We start from the raw sequence: 15,498 nt of genomic DNA on the forward strand, positions 1-15,498 counted from the left end.
GCATGTGAACATTTCCTCACATACTGAACATTTCTAGGGAGTCTCCTGTGCATGAGTTCTTTGATGTCTCACAAGCTGATAACTGTAACGGAATGTTTCACTGCACTTAGAACATTTATAAGGTTTCTCCCCTGTGTGAATTCTTTCATGCGTAATAAGGGTTGCCCTCTGAGAAAAGCTCTTTCCACATTCTTTACATGTATAGGGTTTTTCTCCCGTGTGAATTCTTTCATGCATAATAAGGGTTGTCCTCCGAGTATAGCTATTTCCACATTCTTTACATGTATAGGGTTTCTCTCCTGTGTGAATTCGTTGGTGTTTAGTAAGCTGTGAGTTATCGCTAAAGCCCTTTTCACATTCTGCACATTTATAGGGTTTCTCCCTTGTGTGAATTCTCTCATGCGTAATAAGGTTTGCCCTCTGAGAAAACCTCCTTCCACATTCTTTACATATATAGGGTTTCTCTCCTGTGTGAATTCTTTCATGCATAATAAAGGATGCCCTATGAGTAAAGCTCCTTCCACATTGTTTACATGTATAGGGTTTCTCCCCTGTGTGAATTCTTTCATGGCTGGAAAGTTCTGATTTTGTTTTGAACCATTTTGCACATGTTGAGCATTGAAAGGGTTTTTCTCCCGTGTGAATTCTTTCATGCATAATAAGGGATGAACTATATGAAAAGCTCTTTCCACATTCTTTACATGTATAGGGTTTCTCTCCTGTGTGAATTCGTTGGTGTGTAATAAGATGTGAGTTATCACGGCAGGCCTTTCCACATTCTGCACATTCATAGGGTTTCTCCCCTGTATGAACTCTTTTATGTCTGGTAAGGTTTGAGCTTTGCGCATAGCTTTTTTCACACCAGGAGCATTTAAAGGGTTTCCACCTTCTATGGCACCTTTGATGTGCTTTGAGATCTTTTTTGTGGAAGCTGTTTCCACATTGTGTACACATATGCAGTTCCTCAGATTGAATTTGTTGATGGTGTCTTGTAAGTTGTGAGCTCCGTGTGAAGCTCATTGTACACTCCAAACCAGTATGACTTTTCACCTCTGTGTCAAGCACTGGACCTTTTTCAGTTGGTTTGCTCAGACAGTCTCTTTTCATAGACTCTGAGCTTTGACTGGGTTTCTCTGCCGTGTGGATTCTCAAATGAGCATCCAGGTGCTTTCTGTGTCCCTCTCCTGTTTGTTCTTCTTGTTCAAGGTGGACCCCGCTCTGAGTTGAAATGGATTTGTCCTTCTCTTTTGCATATTTTCCCTCCTTCCTTCTGGATCTCTCTGGATTGCTCAAGTCCTCTTCAAACAGTCCACCCTTCGTTCCTCCTTGTGATGTGCTAGGATATTCTCTCTTATCCTCACTCTCCTGCACAGCATCTGATGGAAAACATGAGAGAAAACAATGAGAGTGTTGTAGTGCTGTAGTTCCGGTTCTGAATCCCAAGTCTAAAGTGGGCTGGTTCAGACCAAAGCAGTCTGGATCTGAATCGGATTCATCTCGGTCCAAAGCAGGTTGAATCAATGTGTATTGTTGAAGGCCAGATAGCCTGTCTGGGTAATGTAAGGATTTGTTTGAGAATAGGAAGGAGGAGAGGAGGAATTGGGAAGAGGGAACTGAGCCTTGGCCAGAGACATCTCTAGGGGCCGCCGTACGGCTGAATGTTTAACCCAGCATTCTCCAATCACAGTGATGGAGGAGGAGTTGTCTATAACAGGACATTTGGATTTTGTTTCCCAATGTGAGCGAGAGTAGGAAGGAGGAGGAGAGTTCTATATTATTGATCATGGTAGAGTGGTCAGACTAAATACGATCCCTGGGGAGGTAATGGCAACCCACCCCAGGATTCTTGCCATGAAAACTAAATGGGTCAGTACAACCAGAGATATGTTGGTATACCATTGGAAGATGGGACCCCCAGGTCGAAAGATGGTCAAAATGCTACTGGGGAGGAACAGAGGATAAGTTCAACTAGCCCCAGATGTGATGACCCAGCTAGCTCAAAGCCGAAAGGACGGCTGGCGGCCAATGGTGCTGGTGGTGAACGACGAATCCAATGTTCTAAAGATCAACACACCATAGGAACCTGGAATGTAAGATCTATGAGCCAGGGCAAATTTGATGTGGTTATTGGTGAGATGTTAAGATTAAATATAGATATATTCGGTGTTAGTGAACTGAAATGGACTGGAATGGGCCACTTCACATCAGATCACCACCAGATCTACTACTGTGGACAAGAGGATCACAGAAGAAATGGAGTAGCCTTCATAATTAATAATAAAGTGGCTAAAGCAATGCTTGGATACAATCCAAAAAATGATAGAATGATCACAATTCGAATTCAGGGTAAGCCATTTAACATCACAGTGATCCAAATATATGCCCCAAACACAGATGCTGAAGAAGCAGAAGTAGATCAGTTCTATGAGGATCTGCAGCACCTACTGGATAATACACCAAAAAGAGATGTTATTTTTGTTACAAGAGACTGGAACGCTAAGGTGGGTAGTCAAATGACATCTGGAATTACAGGTAAGCATGGTCTAGGAGAACAAAATGAAGTGGGACATAGGCTGATAGAATTTTGCCAGGACAACTCACTGTGCATAACAAACACTCTCTTCCAACAACCTAAAAGACGGCTTTATACATGGACTTCACCAGATGGCCAACACTGAAATCAGATTGACTACATCCTTTGCAGCCAAAGGTGGCGGACATCTATACAGACGGTAAAAACAAGACCTGGAGCTGACTGGAGTTCAGATCATGAACTTCTTATTGTGCAATTTAGAATCAAACTAAAGAGAATAGGGAAGACCCACAGATCATTTAGATATGAGCTCACTAATATTCCTAATGAATATGCAGTGGAAGTGAAGAATAGATTTAAGGGACTAGATTTAGTAGATAGGGTCCCGGAAGAACTATGGACAGAAGTTCGCAACATTGTCTAAGGGGTGGCAACAAAAAACGTCCCAAAGAAAAAGAAAACCAAGAAGGCAAGATGGCTGTCTGCTGAGACACTGGAAGTAGCCCAAGAAAGAAGGAAAGCAAAAGGCAACAGTGATAGGGGGAGATATGCCCAATTAAATGCAAAATTCCAGAGGTTAGCCAGAAAAGATAAGGAATTATTTTTAAACAAGCAATGCACGGAAATGGAAGAAGACAATATGTGGGGTTTATTGTTGTTCCTCTCTGGCACACATTCAGTATTGGCAGACCATACTGAGATGTGCTGGAACAAGAACAACAATGATAAGATAGGCCTTGCTAAGGAACTTCTTGATACTGGCTAACCATGTCAAGAATGTGCTGACGCAAGAGCCACAGATAGAACAATACAAGCACTAAAGGCACCATAAACACGTGTTTCCTTAGATCCTTGTATGGTATATTCATGCTGAACACACACTAACCAACATCTTATGCGCACGAGGTAGTCAGCAACTAACATGATGTAATCAACAACCAACCATAGCTTGTGAACAAGGAATGTAACCAAGTAGCTCTTAATAAAACCAGGACGGGGTAGCCTAAATGGGATGCCTCCTCTTTCATGCAGTCTGGACTCCTTGCCTGTTATTTACCACATCTGTTGACCCCGACGTGTTCGGATCCAAGAAGACCCCTGCTCATTGGCTGGAATAGCTTTGGTGCACTTCAGCGTTACAACACTCCCTTATCGTGAGTATGGGGGGGGGGGAATTGTCAGCTCCGCAGAAGCTTCATGCACAAGAGCTACATAAAATTTTATAACAGCAAGGTTGTACAACTGTATCCCTCAGTCATGTTAGTGTCTTAGTAAATGAAATAGGGTTGCAATGCTCTTGGTATCCCGAGGCAGGGACACTCCAGCTCACAGATTGGGTAAAAATAGGTACACACCTATACACCAAACCACGAGCTCCCATACAGCACTTGTTGCTGTGGCAGCGATGCAAAGATGCGCTGGAGAAGGTAGGAACCGAGGCATCCTCCAGCTCATTATCTTTTATCGCTCCTATTTCTCAAACATCACTCCCATATCCCCAGTTATTGCCTCCTGCATCAGCTTCACAGCTGAGAGGAGGAGAAGCAAATAGTGAAGTGTTGCCAAAACTTAGCAAAGTCCGTGAGGCTTTTGAAGAGGAAAAGAGGGAGGGAACACTAACCTCTGATGAGCTGTTTGAAGGTCTTAATAACTTTCCTTCAGCTTATCCTATAACCTCACATCAAAATGACCAAGGACAGGTAGTTGTCAATTGGACATCATTGCCTTATTCAGTGCTTAGAGAATTGAATAAAACTATTAAAGAGACAGGCATACGCTCTACTTATGCTCAAGGCATGGTGGAAAGTATTGGAAATGGATACACTATGCTTCCTCAAGATTGGAAAGATTTATTTCGCATGATCCTGAGTCCAGCCCAATATGTAGTTTGGGACAGTGAATATAGAAAGGAATCACTCCATATAGTCCTTAGCTCTAATGGAGTGATAACAGCAGAGCAGTTGTATGGCAGTGGGCAATTTGCAGAGATAGAGGCGCAGGCACAACTACCTATGCCTACCTTTCAGGCCATTAACCGCTGCATCCTGAAAGCGTTTCAAAGGGTGCCAGTGTCTGGAAAACCCTCAAAACCCTTTACTATCACACGCCAAGGACCTAGTGAGCCTTACCATCAATTTATAGACAGGTTAAAGGAAGCCTTAGAGCTATTAATTGGCTCAGACCTTACTGCAAGCTCACAACTGATGAGCTTTCACCTTTGTTTGCCGCCCTAAAACAAGGCAAACACCCAGCTGATAAAATTTCTTTAACCACTAATCAACTGCACGTTTTGTCCCTAGTAAATGAACGTTTAAAAGAAATTTGGGTAGATCGCCAGGTGTTAGATCAACCATGTCAAGTTCTTATACTTACAGGGTTAAGCCAACCATATGCAGTTATTACACAGACACGAATTGAAACCTGTGACATGTGGACTCAGGTCAGGATTAGACCTTGCAATATTAAGACCTGTAATCGTCACACACACATACTTGAATGGCTGTATCTCAGTCATAGCCCTAACTGTACAATCTCTACAAAACCAGTTATGTACGCCAATTTGATTATTAAAGCTCGAGAGCGTACAAGAGCGCTTTTAGCCCAAGATCCAGAAACTTTAATAGTTCCAATGCCTCTTCATATGTGGGAACGGTCAGTGTCATTTTCTGAAGAATTGCAAGCTGCCTTAGCAGGCTTTGTAGGACAAGTTGCATATCATATTCCTGCTGATCCTCGACTGCAATGTTTAAGTCAATTGTCTGTTAAAATCAGGCCTTTACAGAATGACTTCCCTATTAAAGAAGCCCTTACTGTTTACACTGACGGAAGCCCAAAGAGAGGAGTAGTGGCATGGAAACAGGAAGATCAGTGGAGAACCATGTTCACACTGCCCCCAAAATCACCTCAACGAGCTGAACTAGCTGCAGTTATTTTGGCCTTCCGCACATTTCCTCAAGCAATTAACCTAATTACAGACAGTTTATATGTTAACAATGTAGTATGTGGTCTTCCAGGAAGTTATGTAACCCCAGTCATAGATAAGAACCTTTTAGGTCTCTTTCTAACCTTGCAGACTCTGTTGGCTCACCGCACCAATGAATATTTTATTGCTCACATCCGTAGTCATCAACCCTTCCCTGAGGAGATCTCCACTAGTAATCAAGTAGCTGATCAATCCCTTCGGGCTCTAGCTGTGCAAAAACTGACTCCATGGGAAAGTCATGCGTTTCATCATCAAAATGCTAAAGCTTTAGCAAAACAATTTCAATTGCCATTAGATCAAGCTCGTGCCGTTGTTCAACAGTGTCCACAATGTACTAAGGTGCATTCAGCCCCTGATATAGGTGTTAATCCTCGCGGCACAGTAGCCAATGAGCTATGGCAAATGGATGTTACTCATTTTAGTCCTTTCACTCCATGGAAATACCTTCATGTGTCAGTTGACACTTACTCAGGATATATTTGGGTCACATATTAAAAAGGAGAAAAAACAAAACATGTTATTAATCATTGCATTAGAAGTTTCTCAGTAATGGGAATTCCTTCTGCCTTAAAAACAGATAATGGACCTGCTTATTACAGTACTTCTTTTGCACAGTTTTGTGAAACTTGGCAGATTACACATACTTTTGGCATTCCATATAATTCTACTGGTCAAGCTATTGTTGAACGCACCAACCGTACCTTGAAAGAGCATTTATATAAACAAAAACAAAAAGCAGGGATCCCCATTGGTTTGGGCCCCTGCCAGGAATGGCTGGCGAAAGTGTTGTTCACTATTAACCATTTGAATGTTCTCCTACCAACTAATACTACCCGATTACAACAACATTTCCAAATGCATACCCCTTTGCCGCAGCCGCTGGTCACGTACCGGCAACTACCTAATCCTGTCTGGCACGGCCCTGTCCCCTTGATCACTTGGGGTCGGGGTTATGCTGCTGTACTTACTCCAACAGGACCAGTGTGGGTTCCAGCACGGTGTGTGAAGCCCTGGAAAGAGCATGTTGTGGCATCAAGGATTGACCAACCTGATTCCAGAATTCTCCCTACAACTCCAGGACGACCCCCTGAAAGCACGTGGCAGGGCGCACGTCCAAAAACATAAACCAACATGGGGAGAGATAAAGGCGTTATCTCTCCAAGCTCAAAAGTTATTGGAGCAACAGCATGTTGATCCAGCTCCAGAGAATTTTCTAGTTGCTGCATTTGCTTGCTTAAATGCTAATTCTTTGCTGACAATAATTATGCTATTTAGCTGTATAACTTGTCCAGTTATAAGCACTTCACTACATGACAGATTGCAGTACAATGTATGGATAAAGTTAGCCAAAATAGTAAACACCACTGATTTCTGTCTTTCTGATGCCCCAGATATGCATGGATTACTTAGTACATGTCTCATTCCCATATGCAAAGCTCCTGGTTCTCTTGGTAACGTTACTGGGTTGAGTGAATTTATGAACTTTAGTGAGATTCATTATCATACCATCGCCCAATGGGGAATTGCTACATACCAGTTGCCCCAAAATGCAATACAGTTATACACCCCATATGTTGTAAACCACAAGAATAACACATGTGCTAGAATGGTAAACTGCTCCATTCACCATCCACTAAAAGGTTGTTTGTCCCCAGGGCCTTCTCTGTGGAATTGTTCCAAAATAGAAAATGTAACAAGTAACTATGGACACATTATATTGCCAATTGGATGGTTTTTCACATGTGGGTCTCGTACTTATAATTATGTACCAGCTAATATAACCTTAACACAATGTTGTCTTAGTCGCTTGACAGTGGTTCTACCACCCTGGCCTACTAAGAGCACTCGACAGCAAAGAGAGACTGAGACTATGAATGCAGTTTGTGATGGCAATGTTACTGTCATGAGTCCAGCAGAGTACATCTCCCTGGCTATGAGTCTTGTCGGGGTTCCTGGATTAGCTGTGGGAAATGCCAAACAAATTGGGCATCTGGCATGTTTACTAGCAAAGACAATTAACAGTACTTCCATTGCTATTGGACTTTTGATTCAAGAACAACAGGACTTAAGACATGCTATACTGGACAATCGAGCTGCAATTGACTTTTTGTTGTTACAAAGACATCTTGGCTGTGAAGCTGTGAAAGACATGTGCTGTTTCAATCTCACAGACAATAGTAACCAAATTCAACAACAACTGGACTTACTTAAAACATATGCACATGTTTTACTGTGGTTTTGGGTGTTTTACTGTGGTTTTAATTTTTGTGAACCGCCCAGAGAGCTTCGGCTATTGGGCGGTATAAAAATGTAATAAATAAATAATAAATAATAATAAATAATGCAGTCAAACAAGATATTGCACCTGAATGGTGGAAGTTTTTATGGTCCTGGTTTCCAACAGGATGGTTCAAAACTATATTTCAATATGCTGTATTGATTATATTTTTATTAATCACCTTCTGCTATTTCATACAATGTATCCCAGGATTACTGTCATGGCGTGTTCCCTCTTGCCGTCCCAGAGCTTCAAAACCAAGCAAATGTCAAATTTATTATGCTTACAAGGCTTTGCAATTAAAAGAATAAAAAAGGGGGAGATGTGGGGTTTATTGTTGTTCCTCTCTGGCACACATTCAGTACTGGCAACAAGAACAACAATGAGAAGATAGACCTTGCTAAGGAACTTCTTGATACTGGCTAACCATCTCAAGAATGTGCTGACGCAAGAGCCACAGATAGAACAATACAAGCACTAAAGGCACCATAAACACGTGCTTCCTTAGATCCTTGTATGGTATATTCATGCTGAACACACACTAACCAACACCTCATGCGCACGAGGTAGTCAGCAACTAACATGATGTAATCAACAACCAATCATAGCTTGTGAACAAGGAATGTAACCAAGTAGCTCTTAATAAAACCAGGACGGGGTAGCCTAAATGGGATGCCTCCTCTTTCATGCAGTCTGGACTCCTTGCCTGTTATTTACCACACAATAGAATAGGAAGGAAAAGAGATCTCTTCCAGAAAATTAGAAACATCGGAGGTAAATTCCAGGCAAAAATGGGTATGATCAAAAACAAAGATGGCAAGGACCTAAAAGAAAAAGAAGAGATCAAGAAAAGGTGGCAAGAATATACGGAAGATCTGTATAAGAAGGATAATAATATTGGGGATAGGTCAGATGGTGTGGTCAGTGAGTTAGAGCCAGACATCCTGAAGAGTGAGGTTGAATGGGCCTTAAGGAGGATTGCTAATAACAAGGCAGCAGGAGACGACGGTATCCTTGACAGCATCATCTTGCAATATTTTAAAGTATTGCAAGATGATGCTGTCAAGGTGATGCATGCCATATGCCAGCAAACTTGGAAAACACAAGAATGGCCATCAGACTGGAAAAAATCAACTTATATCCCCATACCCAAAAAGGGAAACACTAAAGAATGTTCAAACTATCGGACAGTGGCACTTATTTCACATGCCAGTAAGGGAATGCTCAAGATCCTTCAAGGTAGACTCCAGCAATTTATGGAGCAAGAATTGCCAGATGTACAAGCTGGGTTTAGAAAAGGCAGAGGAACTAGAGACCAAATTGCCAATATCCGCTGGATAATGGAGAAAGCCAGGGAGTTCCAGAAAAACATCTGTTTCTGTTTTATTGACTTTTCTAAAGCCTTTGACTGTGTGGATCATAACAAACTGTGGCAAGTTCTTGGTGGTATGGGGATACCAAGTCATTTTGTCTGCCTCCTGAGGAATCTGTATAACGAACAAGTAGCAACGGTAAGAACAGACCACGGAACAACAGACTGGTTTAAGATTGGAAAAGGAGTATGGCAGGGTTGTATAGTCTCACCTTATTTATTCAATTTGTATGCAGAACACATCATGCGATGTGCTGGGCTTGACGAATCCAAGGCTGGAGTTAAAATCACAGGAAGAAACATTAACAATCTCAGATATGCAGATGACACCACTTTGATGGCTGAAAGCGAGGAGGAGCTGAGGAGCCTTATGACAAAGGTGAAAGAAGAAAGTGCAAAAGCTGGGTTGCAGTTAAACCTCAAAAAAACCAAGATTATGGCAACCGGCTTGATTGATAACTGGCAAATAGAGGGAGAAAACGTGGAGGCAGTGACAGACTTTGTATTTCTGGGCACAAAGATTACTGCAGACGCTGACTGCAGCCAGGAAATCAGAAGACGTTTACTTCTTGGGAGGAGAGCAATGACAAATCTTGATAAAATAGTTAAGAGCAGAGACACCACACTGACAACAAAGGTCCGCATAGTTAAAGCAATGGTATTCCCCGTAGTAACCTATGGCTGCGAGAGCTGGACCATAAGGAAAGCTGAGCGAAGGAAGATAGATGCTTTTGAACTGTGGTGTTGGAGGAAAATCCTGAGAGTGCCTTGGACTGCAAGAAGATCAAACCAGTCCATACTCCAGGAAATAAAGCCAGACTGCTCACTTGAGGGAATGGTATTAAAGGCAAAACTGAAGTACTTTGGCCACATAATGAGAAGACAGGATACCCTGGAGAAGAGGCTGATGCTAGGGAAAGTGGAAGGCAAAAGGAAGAGGGGCCGACCAAGGGCAAGATGGAGGGATGATATTCTGGAGGTGACAGACTTGACCTTGGGGGAGCTAGGGGTGGCGACAGCTGACAGAAAGCTCTGGCATGGGCTGGTCCGGGAAGTCACGAAGAGTCAGAAGCGACAGAACGAATAAACAACAAAGTGCAGGTTGACTTGTATTTCCCAGCCCTTCTCAATTCCATTTTTTTGGTCTTTTCTTTCCCTTAAACCCTTCTTTAAGATTCCTTGCATTGTTTACTGTTTGTTCTTCACACACCCCTGTTTCCGCCCTTCGGAATTAATATTCCTTCGCTTCCAATATTCATAGAATCATAGAATCATAGAATAGTAGAGTTGGAAGGGGCCTATAAGGCCATCGAGTCCAACCCCCTGATCAATGCATAAATCCACCCTAGAGAATCCCTGATGAATGGCTGTCCAGCTGCCTCTTGAATGCCTCTAGTGTGGGAGAGACCACATGTTCCCTAGGTAACTGGTTCCATTGTCATACTGCTTTTGTTTATCTACATTCTAATTTTTTAAAAAAGCTTTTCTCTTTTGTTAGGCTTCAGATAAATAGTTAGTGTTAAGGTTACATTCCCATCCTATAGTTGTTTAGGTAATTAGTTGCTGTTTTTCTGTATCTGCTTTCTTCTGGCCTTTTGCGTGTCTGTGTGTATATTCCGAAGCTAAGTATCTCTGAGCTTCCTGAAGAGAGAGAAGGAGCTAGAGCCCAGAAAGGAGTTTCAAGGCAACCCCAAACCCAGGCACAAAAGGGATATCCATATCAAACCCACTCACCCTCCTTACCCAAGGATCTGGTCTCAGCATCTTCATCTTTCTGTTTCGTTTCTGGACACCACGGCTCAACGTCAGGAATGGGAGAGCTCTCAGCTACTTCCGCAAATTCTCCCTGAAACCACAGAGAAGAGCACTTTCATTTTACAATGATCATGAGTGATGATATAAGGCCTAACCCTGTCCTTTATTGTGTATTTTATGAAAGCTGATCTACTCTGATGCCTGAACCCCCTATGCCTGCAACATCTCCTTCTGTCCAAGTCTCTGGAATAGAGGTATCTCCTCGGTGGATCGCAGTGTCAGAGTTTTCCAAGCACATCCTTAGAACACCAGAACTTCACTGATTCTCTCAGCACCCACTCACAACGCAAACACAGCCTCAGCCATTCAGAAACTCACATGCTCGGTTCATCCAACCAATCTCCCATAGCCAACCCAGCACAATCACAGATGATAGCTTGCGGTTAGTCACCCTGGTCACTATCATTTCACAATTCAGATAACCAGCCTTTGTCTTGGTGATGAGACAGGCAGAATTTCAACTGCTACTCCATTAATGAAATAGTTATTACCTGAGGGATATGGGGTTCTTCTCCTGTCTCTTCTGAGCCTTCCTCTGACCTTGGGCCTGTGGACTTTTGGTGGTGCTCCATGGGTTATTTCTTAAAAAAACAGTCCTACGTTATGATTGAGTAGAAGATCAGTCACTTAGATCGCTGTGCTCACCTACTGCCTAGAGAAAAAAGCGATGGAAATTGGAACATGCAGGAATAAGAACGTTCCCTTCCTGGAAGCAAAAACACACATACAACCCCCCCAAAACATTTGCACCTGTAAACTGCGGTCCTTATTATCAGTATGATCATATCATTATTCCATTCATTTTCGTCCTTTTTTTTCTCTTTCAAGGAACTCAGAGCAGCTTTACAGTCCTGGTCCTCTTCATTTTATTTTTTTCCACCATCACTGCTGTTTCGTTAACCCATATTTTCATATTCTATCAAATGCCAGCATGCCCTGCTATAAATGTAGACATAGACACAAAGATTAAATCAGAATTGGCAACATTTAGAAAGCAGTGGGAGATCTGGGTTCTAGTCCCTGCTCGGCCAAGGAAGCTCACTGGGTGACTTTGGGCCTGTAGGAGACTCTCAGTCCAATGTACTTGTCAGGGTTGTTGTTGTGATGATAAAATGTAGAGGAGGAGGATTATGTATGCTGCCTTGGGTTCCTTGGAGGAAAAAGGCAGGATACAAATTCAATAAAACAGAATATTTCTACATGAGACAGGATATAAACGTAATAAATACTTACATCCAAGAACATCAAGCAAAAGCCCTAGAATGAAATGACTAATCAGTAAGTTTGATTTTAGCAGAGTGGCCTAAAGAGAGATCATGGTTTCCCTATTGTTCTCAAAATGTACTGCAATGGTCAGTTTTCTCTTAATTCTGATATGCTCTACTTGAAATTGTCACAGACTGTCCTGTGGGATGTCACGTCTGTTTAGCCTTATTTGTTCATTGCTATGACCACAAAATAATGCCCAGTGCTGATAAAAATTCATGTATCTGTTGCAGCACGTTCATATAGTAGGTCAGGATCCTCTAATTCCTCTCTCCACTCCACTCCCATACAGTATCTAGAAGCAAGTTTAAATCTTTTGGTTGGCACATCCTTGTTCTTTGCACTCTGAAAGATTCAACACGCCAATTCATTTGGAAGCCCCAAAAGAGACCCTGGATGCTTGTTCCTTTCTCTCTGGATTTCTCCAAGGACCCATTTCCACAAAGCATGACCTTAGTCAGGGCTGGCATCAAGCAGAGACATGGTCCAGCATGAGCCAAGGGCCCACTGGCAAGGGTCCCCCTAGACATGCTCCTCCCCTTCACCTTGGCAACCTTCTTGTTCACTGACCTCTTCAGAAGGAGGAGCAGGAGACGTCCTGCCTGCCAACCAAGGAAGTGGTTGTAATGAAGAGAAAGAGGAGGATGAGGAGGAGCTGCTGGTGACACCGGCAAGAAGAACGTAGACTCACAGAGGGAGCTGGTTCTTCTGTAAAGCTCCTCAAAAACCTGGAGGCATCACTGGCTGTGGAACATCAACAAAACAGCCTCCAACCCACAGAAATGGGAATGCATAGAGCAGCAACCTTCTTGTACTGCTTCCTTGGCCTGCAGGAGGGCGTTTATTTCTTCCCTTCTGCTTCTCACTTCAAGCAGAGCACCTGGCTCAGTTAAATGGGGCCAGCTGTGGGACATTGGTGTGGGATTTGCAAGGGCTGTTGGGAACTGTAGTTCAGTGCAAGAACCCGCCCAGAGTTGTGGACATCTTGTGATCTAAAACAACTGAGGATTTTATTTCCATTGCTTTGATTTCTATTCCGTTTCTCGTGCACATTTCATTGATTTTTCTCTAACCCTTTAAAAAGAGTTTGAACATCAATCTGGATCAGACCAAGGTCCATGTAGCACAAGGGCTTTCTCCATGAACATGGAGCCTCTATTTGCCATCATTGTGGTGTAACGGCTAAAATGGTAGGTGAAAGTGAGAAGTTTAAGGTGCAAGTACTTAGTTGGCCGTGAAGCTCACTGGGTGACTTTGGCCAAGTCATTTACTCTCAGTCTGACCCACCTCACAGGGTTGTTATGAGGACAAACTGGAGGAGGGCGATCCTATATGCTTCTTTGGGCTCCTTGGAAAAAGGATAGGGTGACTTTTTGACCCGGGCAAGTCTGGACACCTCTGGGAAATTAGGCCAACTGGAGTTGGGGGCCCCTTTACCGGGATAATGGGGGTGCCCAGCCAGCGGTTGCACTGGTAGGCCTTTTCCCCAGCAGGCCGGCCATCTTTCCCAGCCCAGGACATCTCGCGAGACTTCTGGCGCAGCTGAGATCTCGCATGATAGATTGCAGCAATAAGCCCCCGGCTGCTGGCTGAACTGTGTAGAAGCAGTGGCAGCCAGCTTGCGTGGGTAAGGTGGCGCAGATGGAGGTGGATTGGAGCAGCGCGATGGATCGGATCAGCATGGTGGGACAAGCCATGTGCAGCAGCAGCCACCGTAACCAGACGGATGGCGGTGGCAACAGGACCAGGCCAGCCAGTGGGAAGGTACATGGCTGGCAGCGCTGCTGTCCTCCTCCTCCACAACGCATCCTCAGCCGTGTGGCTGGGTCGTGCCCGGGCTGTAGCGGAATCGGACTGACACCTCTGCCGCATTTCCTGAGAGAGGGGAAAGAAATGCAGAGAGATCAGGGAGAAAGAAAGAAAGAGGAGGGGAAGAAGGAGGGAGCAGAGAGAGAGAAAAGGAAAAAGAAAGCGCAGCCAGAGGGAGAGCGGTGGAGGAGAGAGAGAGAGAGAGAGAGAGAGAGAGAGAGGAAGGTAAGAGCAGCCAAGGAAGGAGGGATAGACAGGGGAAGATAGAGACTTAAAGGAAGGGCACACAAAGAAAAGAGGAACCAGAGGGAGAGAGAAAGAGAAGAGGGAGCTAGAGGGATGGAAGGAGAGAAGGGAAGGAAGGAAGGAAGGAAGGAAGGAAGGAAGGAAGGAAGGAAGGAAGGAAGGAAGGAAAGAAAGAAAGAAAGAAAGAAAGAAAGAAAGAAAGAAAGAAAGAAAGAGTTTGTTTTTCTACCCTGTGTGGGGGAAAGGAGGGAAGGAGCCTGCCCTGGCCACAGCTGCTATGCTGGGGAAGGGGCGAGTATTTGTTACATATCCCCACGGAGATGGGTCTGTGTCTTTGTGCTTTGCAGTCGCACCGTGATCACCAAAGCCAAGCAAAATAATAATAATAATGGTGGTGATTGTTAGTATTTTTCTAAGGAGGTCAAGGATTCACAAATGCCCCCCCCATTTTTTCTCCTTACAACAACCCTGTGAGGTAGGCTGGGAGTTGGTGACTAGCCCAAGGCCACCCCTTAAGCCTAATGCCAACATAATGATGATCATGGGTGTGATAATGGATGCTGATGAGGGTGATAATGATAATGGATGCTGATGCTGATATAATGATGCTGATAATGGATCACGGTGATAATGAGGATGATGGTGTAGAATTAGACATGTGATCAAGGCCATGCCCCCTTGGGGGCCATACATGTCAAGTTTGACCCATCATGGGGGTAGGCAAGTTGGGGTGGCCACGCCTCCTTACAGGCATTCATATTGTCTTCCTTTTTGGTTTCCAAAATACGTTCAGCCTAAAAAAAATCTAACCTGGAACAAACTTGGATAGAATCAGGGCTCAGTGTAGGCAGTCTAGCTGTATGCATTTAACCTAGTTATTATATTTACCTTACACCACTTTTGAAGAATGAGTATTTGCGTAGATTCTGTTCCGATGTAAAAGCCTTTCCGTACGAAAAAATACTTCTCAAATTTTTCATTTTTTTTGTTCAAGCTACTGGTGGCTATGACTCGGCTCCCTGTAAGATGTCGCTTAAAGGAAACTGGACCCAGCCAAGCTGGCCTTCCACTGGATTTTGCACAGATCCCCGGAATAACGCACACAACTCTCAAATTAGAGGTTTAGGCCTGATATCTTTATTTATCAGGGAGGAGGCAAGCCAGTACAGGATTAGCATTCTAAAAGCATGATACAT

At 43.6% G+C, this 15,498-nt stretch overlaps 1 protein-coding gene across 1 annotated transcript; it reads right to left on the reverse strand.

The window, feature by feature from the left end:
- Positions 1 to 33: 33 nt before the first annotated feature.
- Positions 34 to 14,119, reverse strand: LOC134395684 (zinc finger protein 883-like). Its single transcript, XM_063121844.1, has 3 exons — positions 13,685 to 14,119; positions 10,910 to 11,012; positions 34 to 1,376 (listed from the first exon to the last, which is right to left on the reverse strand). The coding sequence occupies exons 1-3, from the start codon at positions 14,117 to 14,119 to the stop codon at positions 34 to 36; spliced, it is 1,881 nt and encodes a 626-aa protein (XP_062977914.1).
- Positions 14,120 to 15,498: the final 1,379 nt, after the last annotated feature.

This window comes from Elgaria multicarinata, chromosome 3, assembly GCF_023053635.1.
Source record: "Elgaria multicarinata webbii isolate HBS135686 ecotype San Diego chromosome 3, rElgMul1.1.pri, whole genome shotgun sequence".
In the NCBI taxonomy this organism is placed as follows: Eukaryota; Metazoa; Chordata; class Lepidosauria; order Squamata; family Anguidae; genus Elgaria; species Elgaria multicarinata.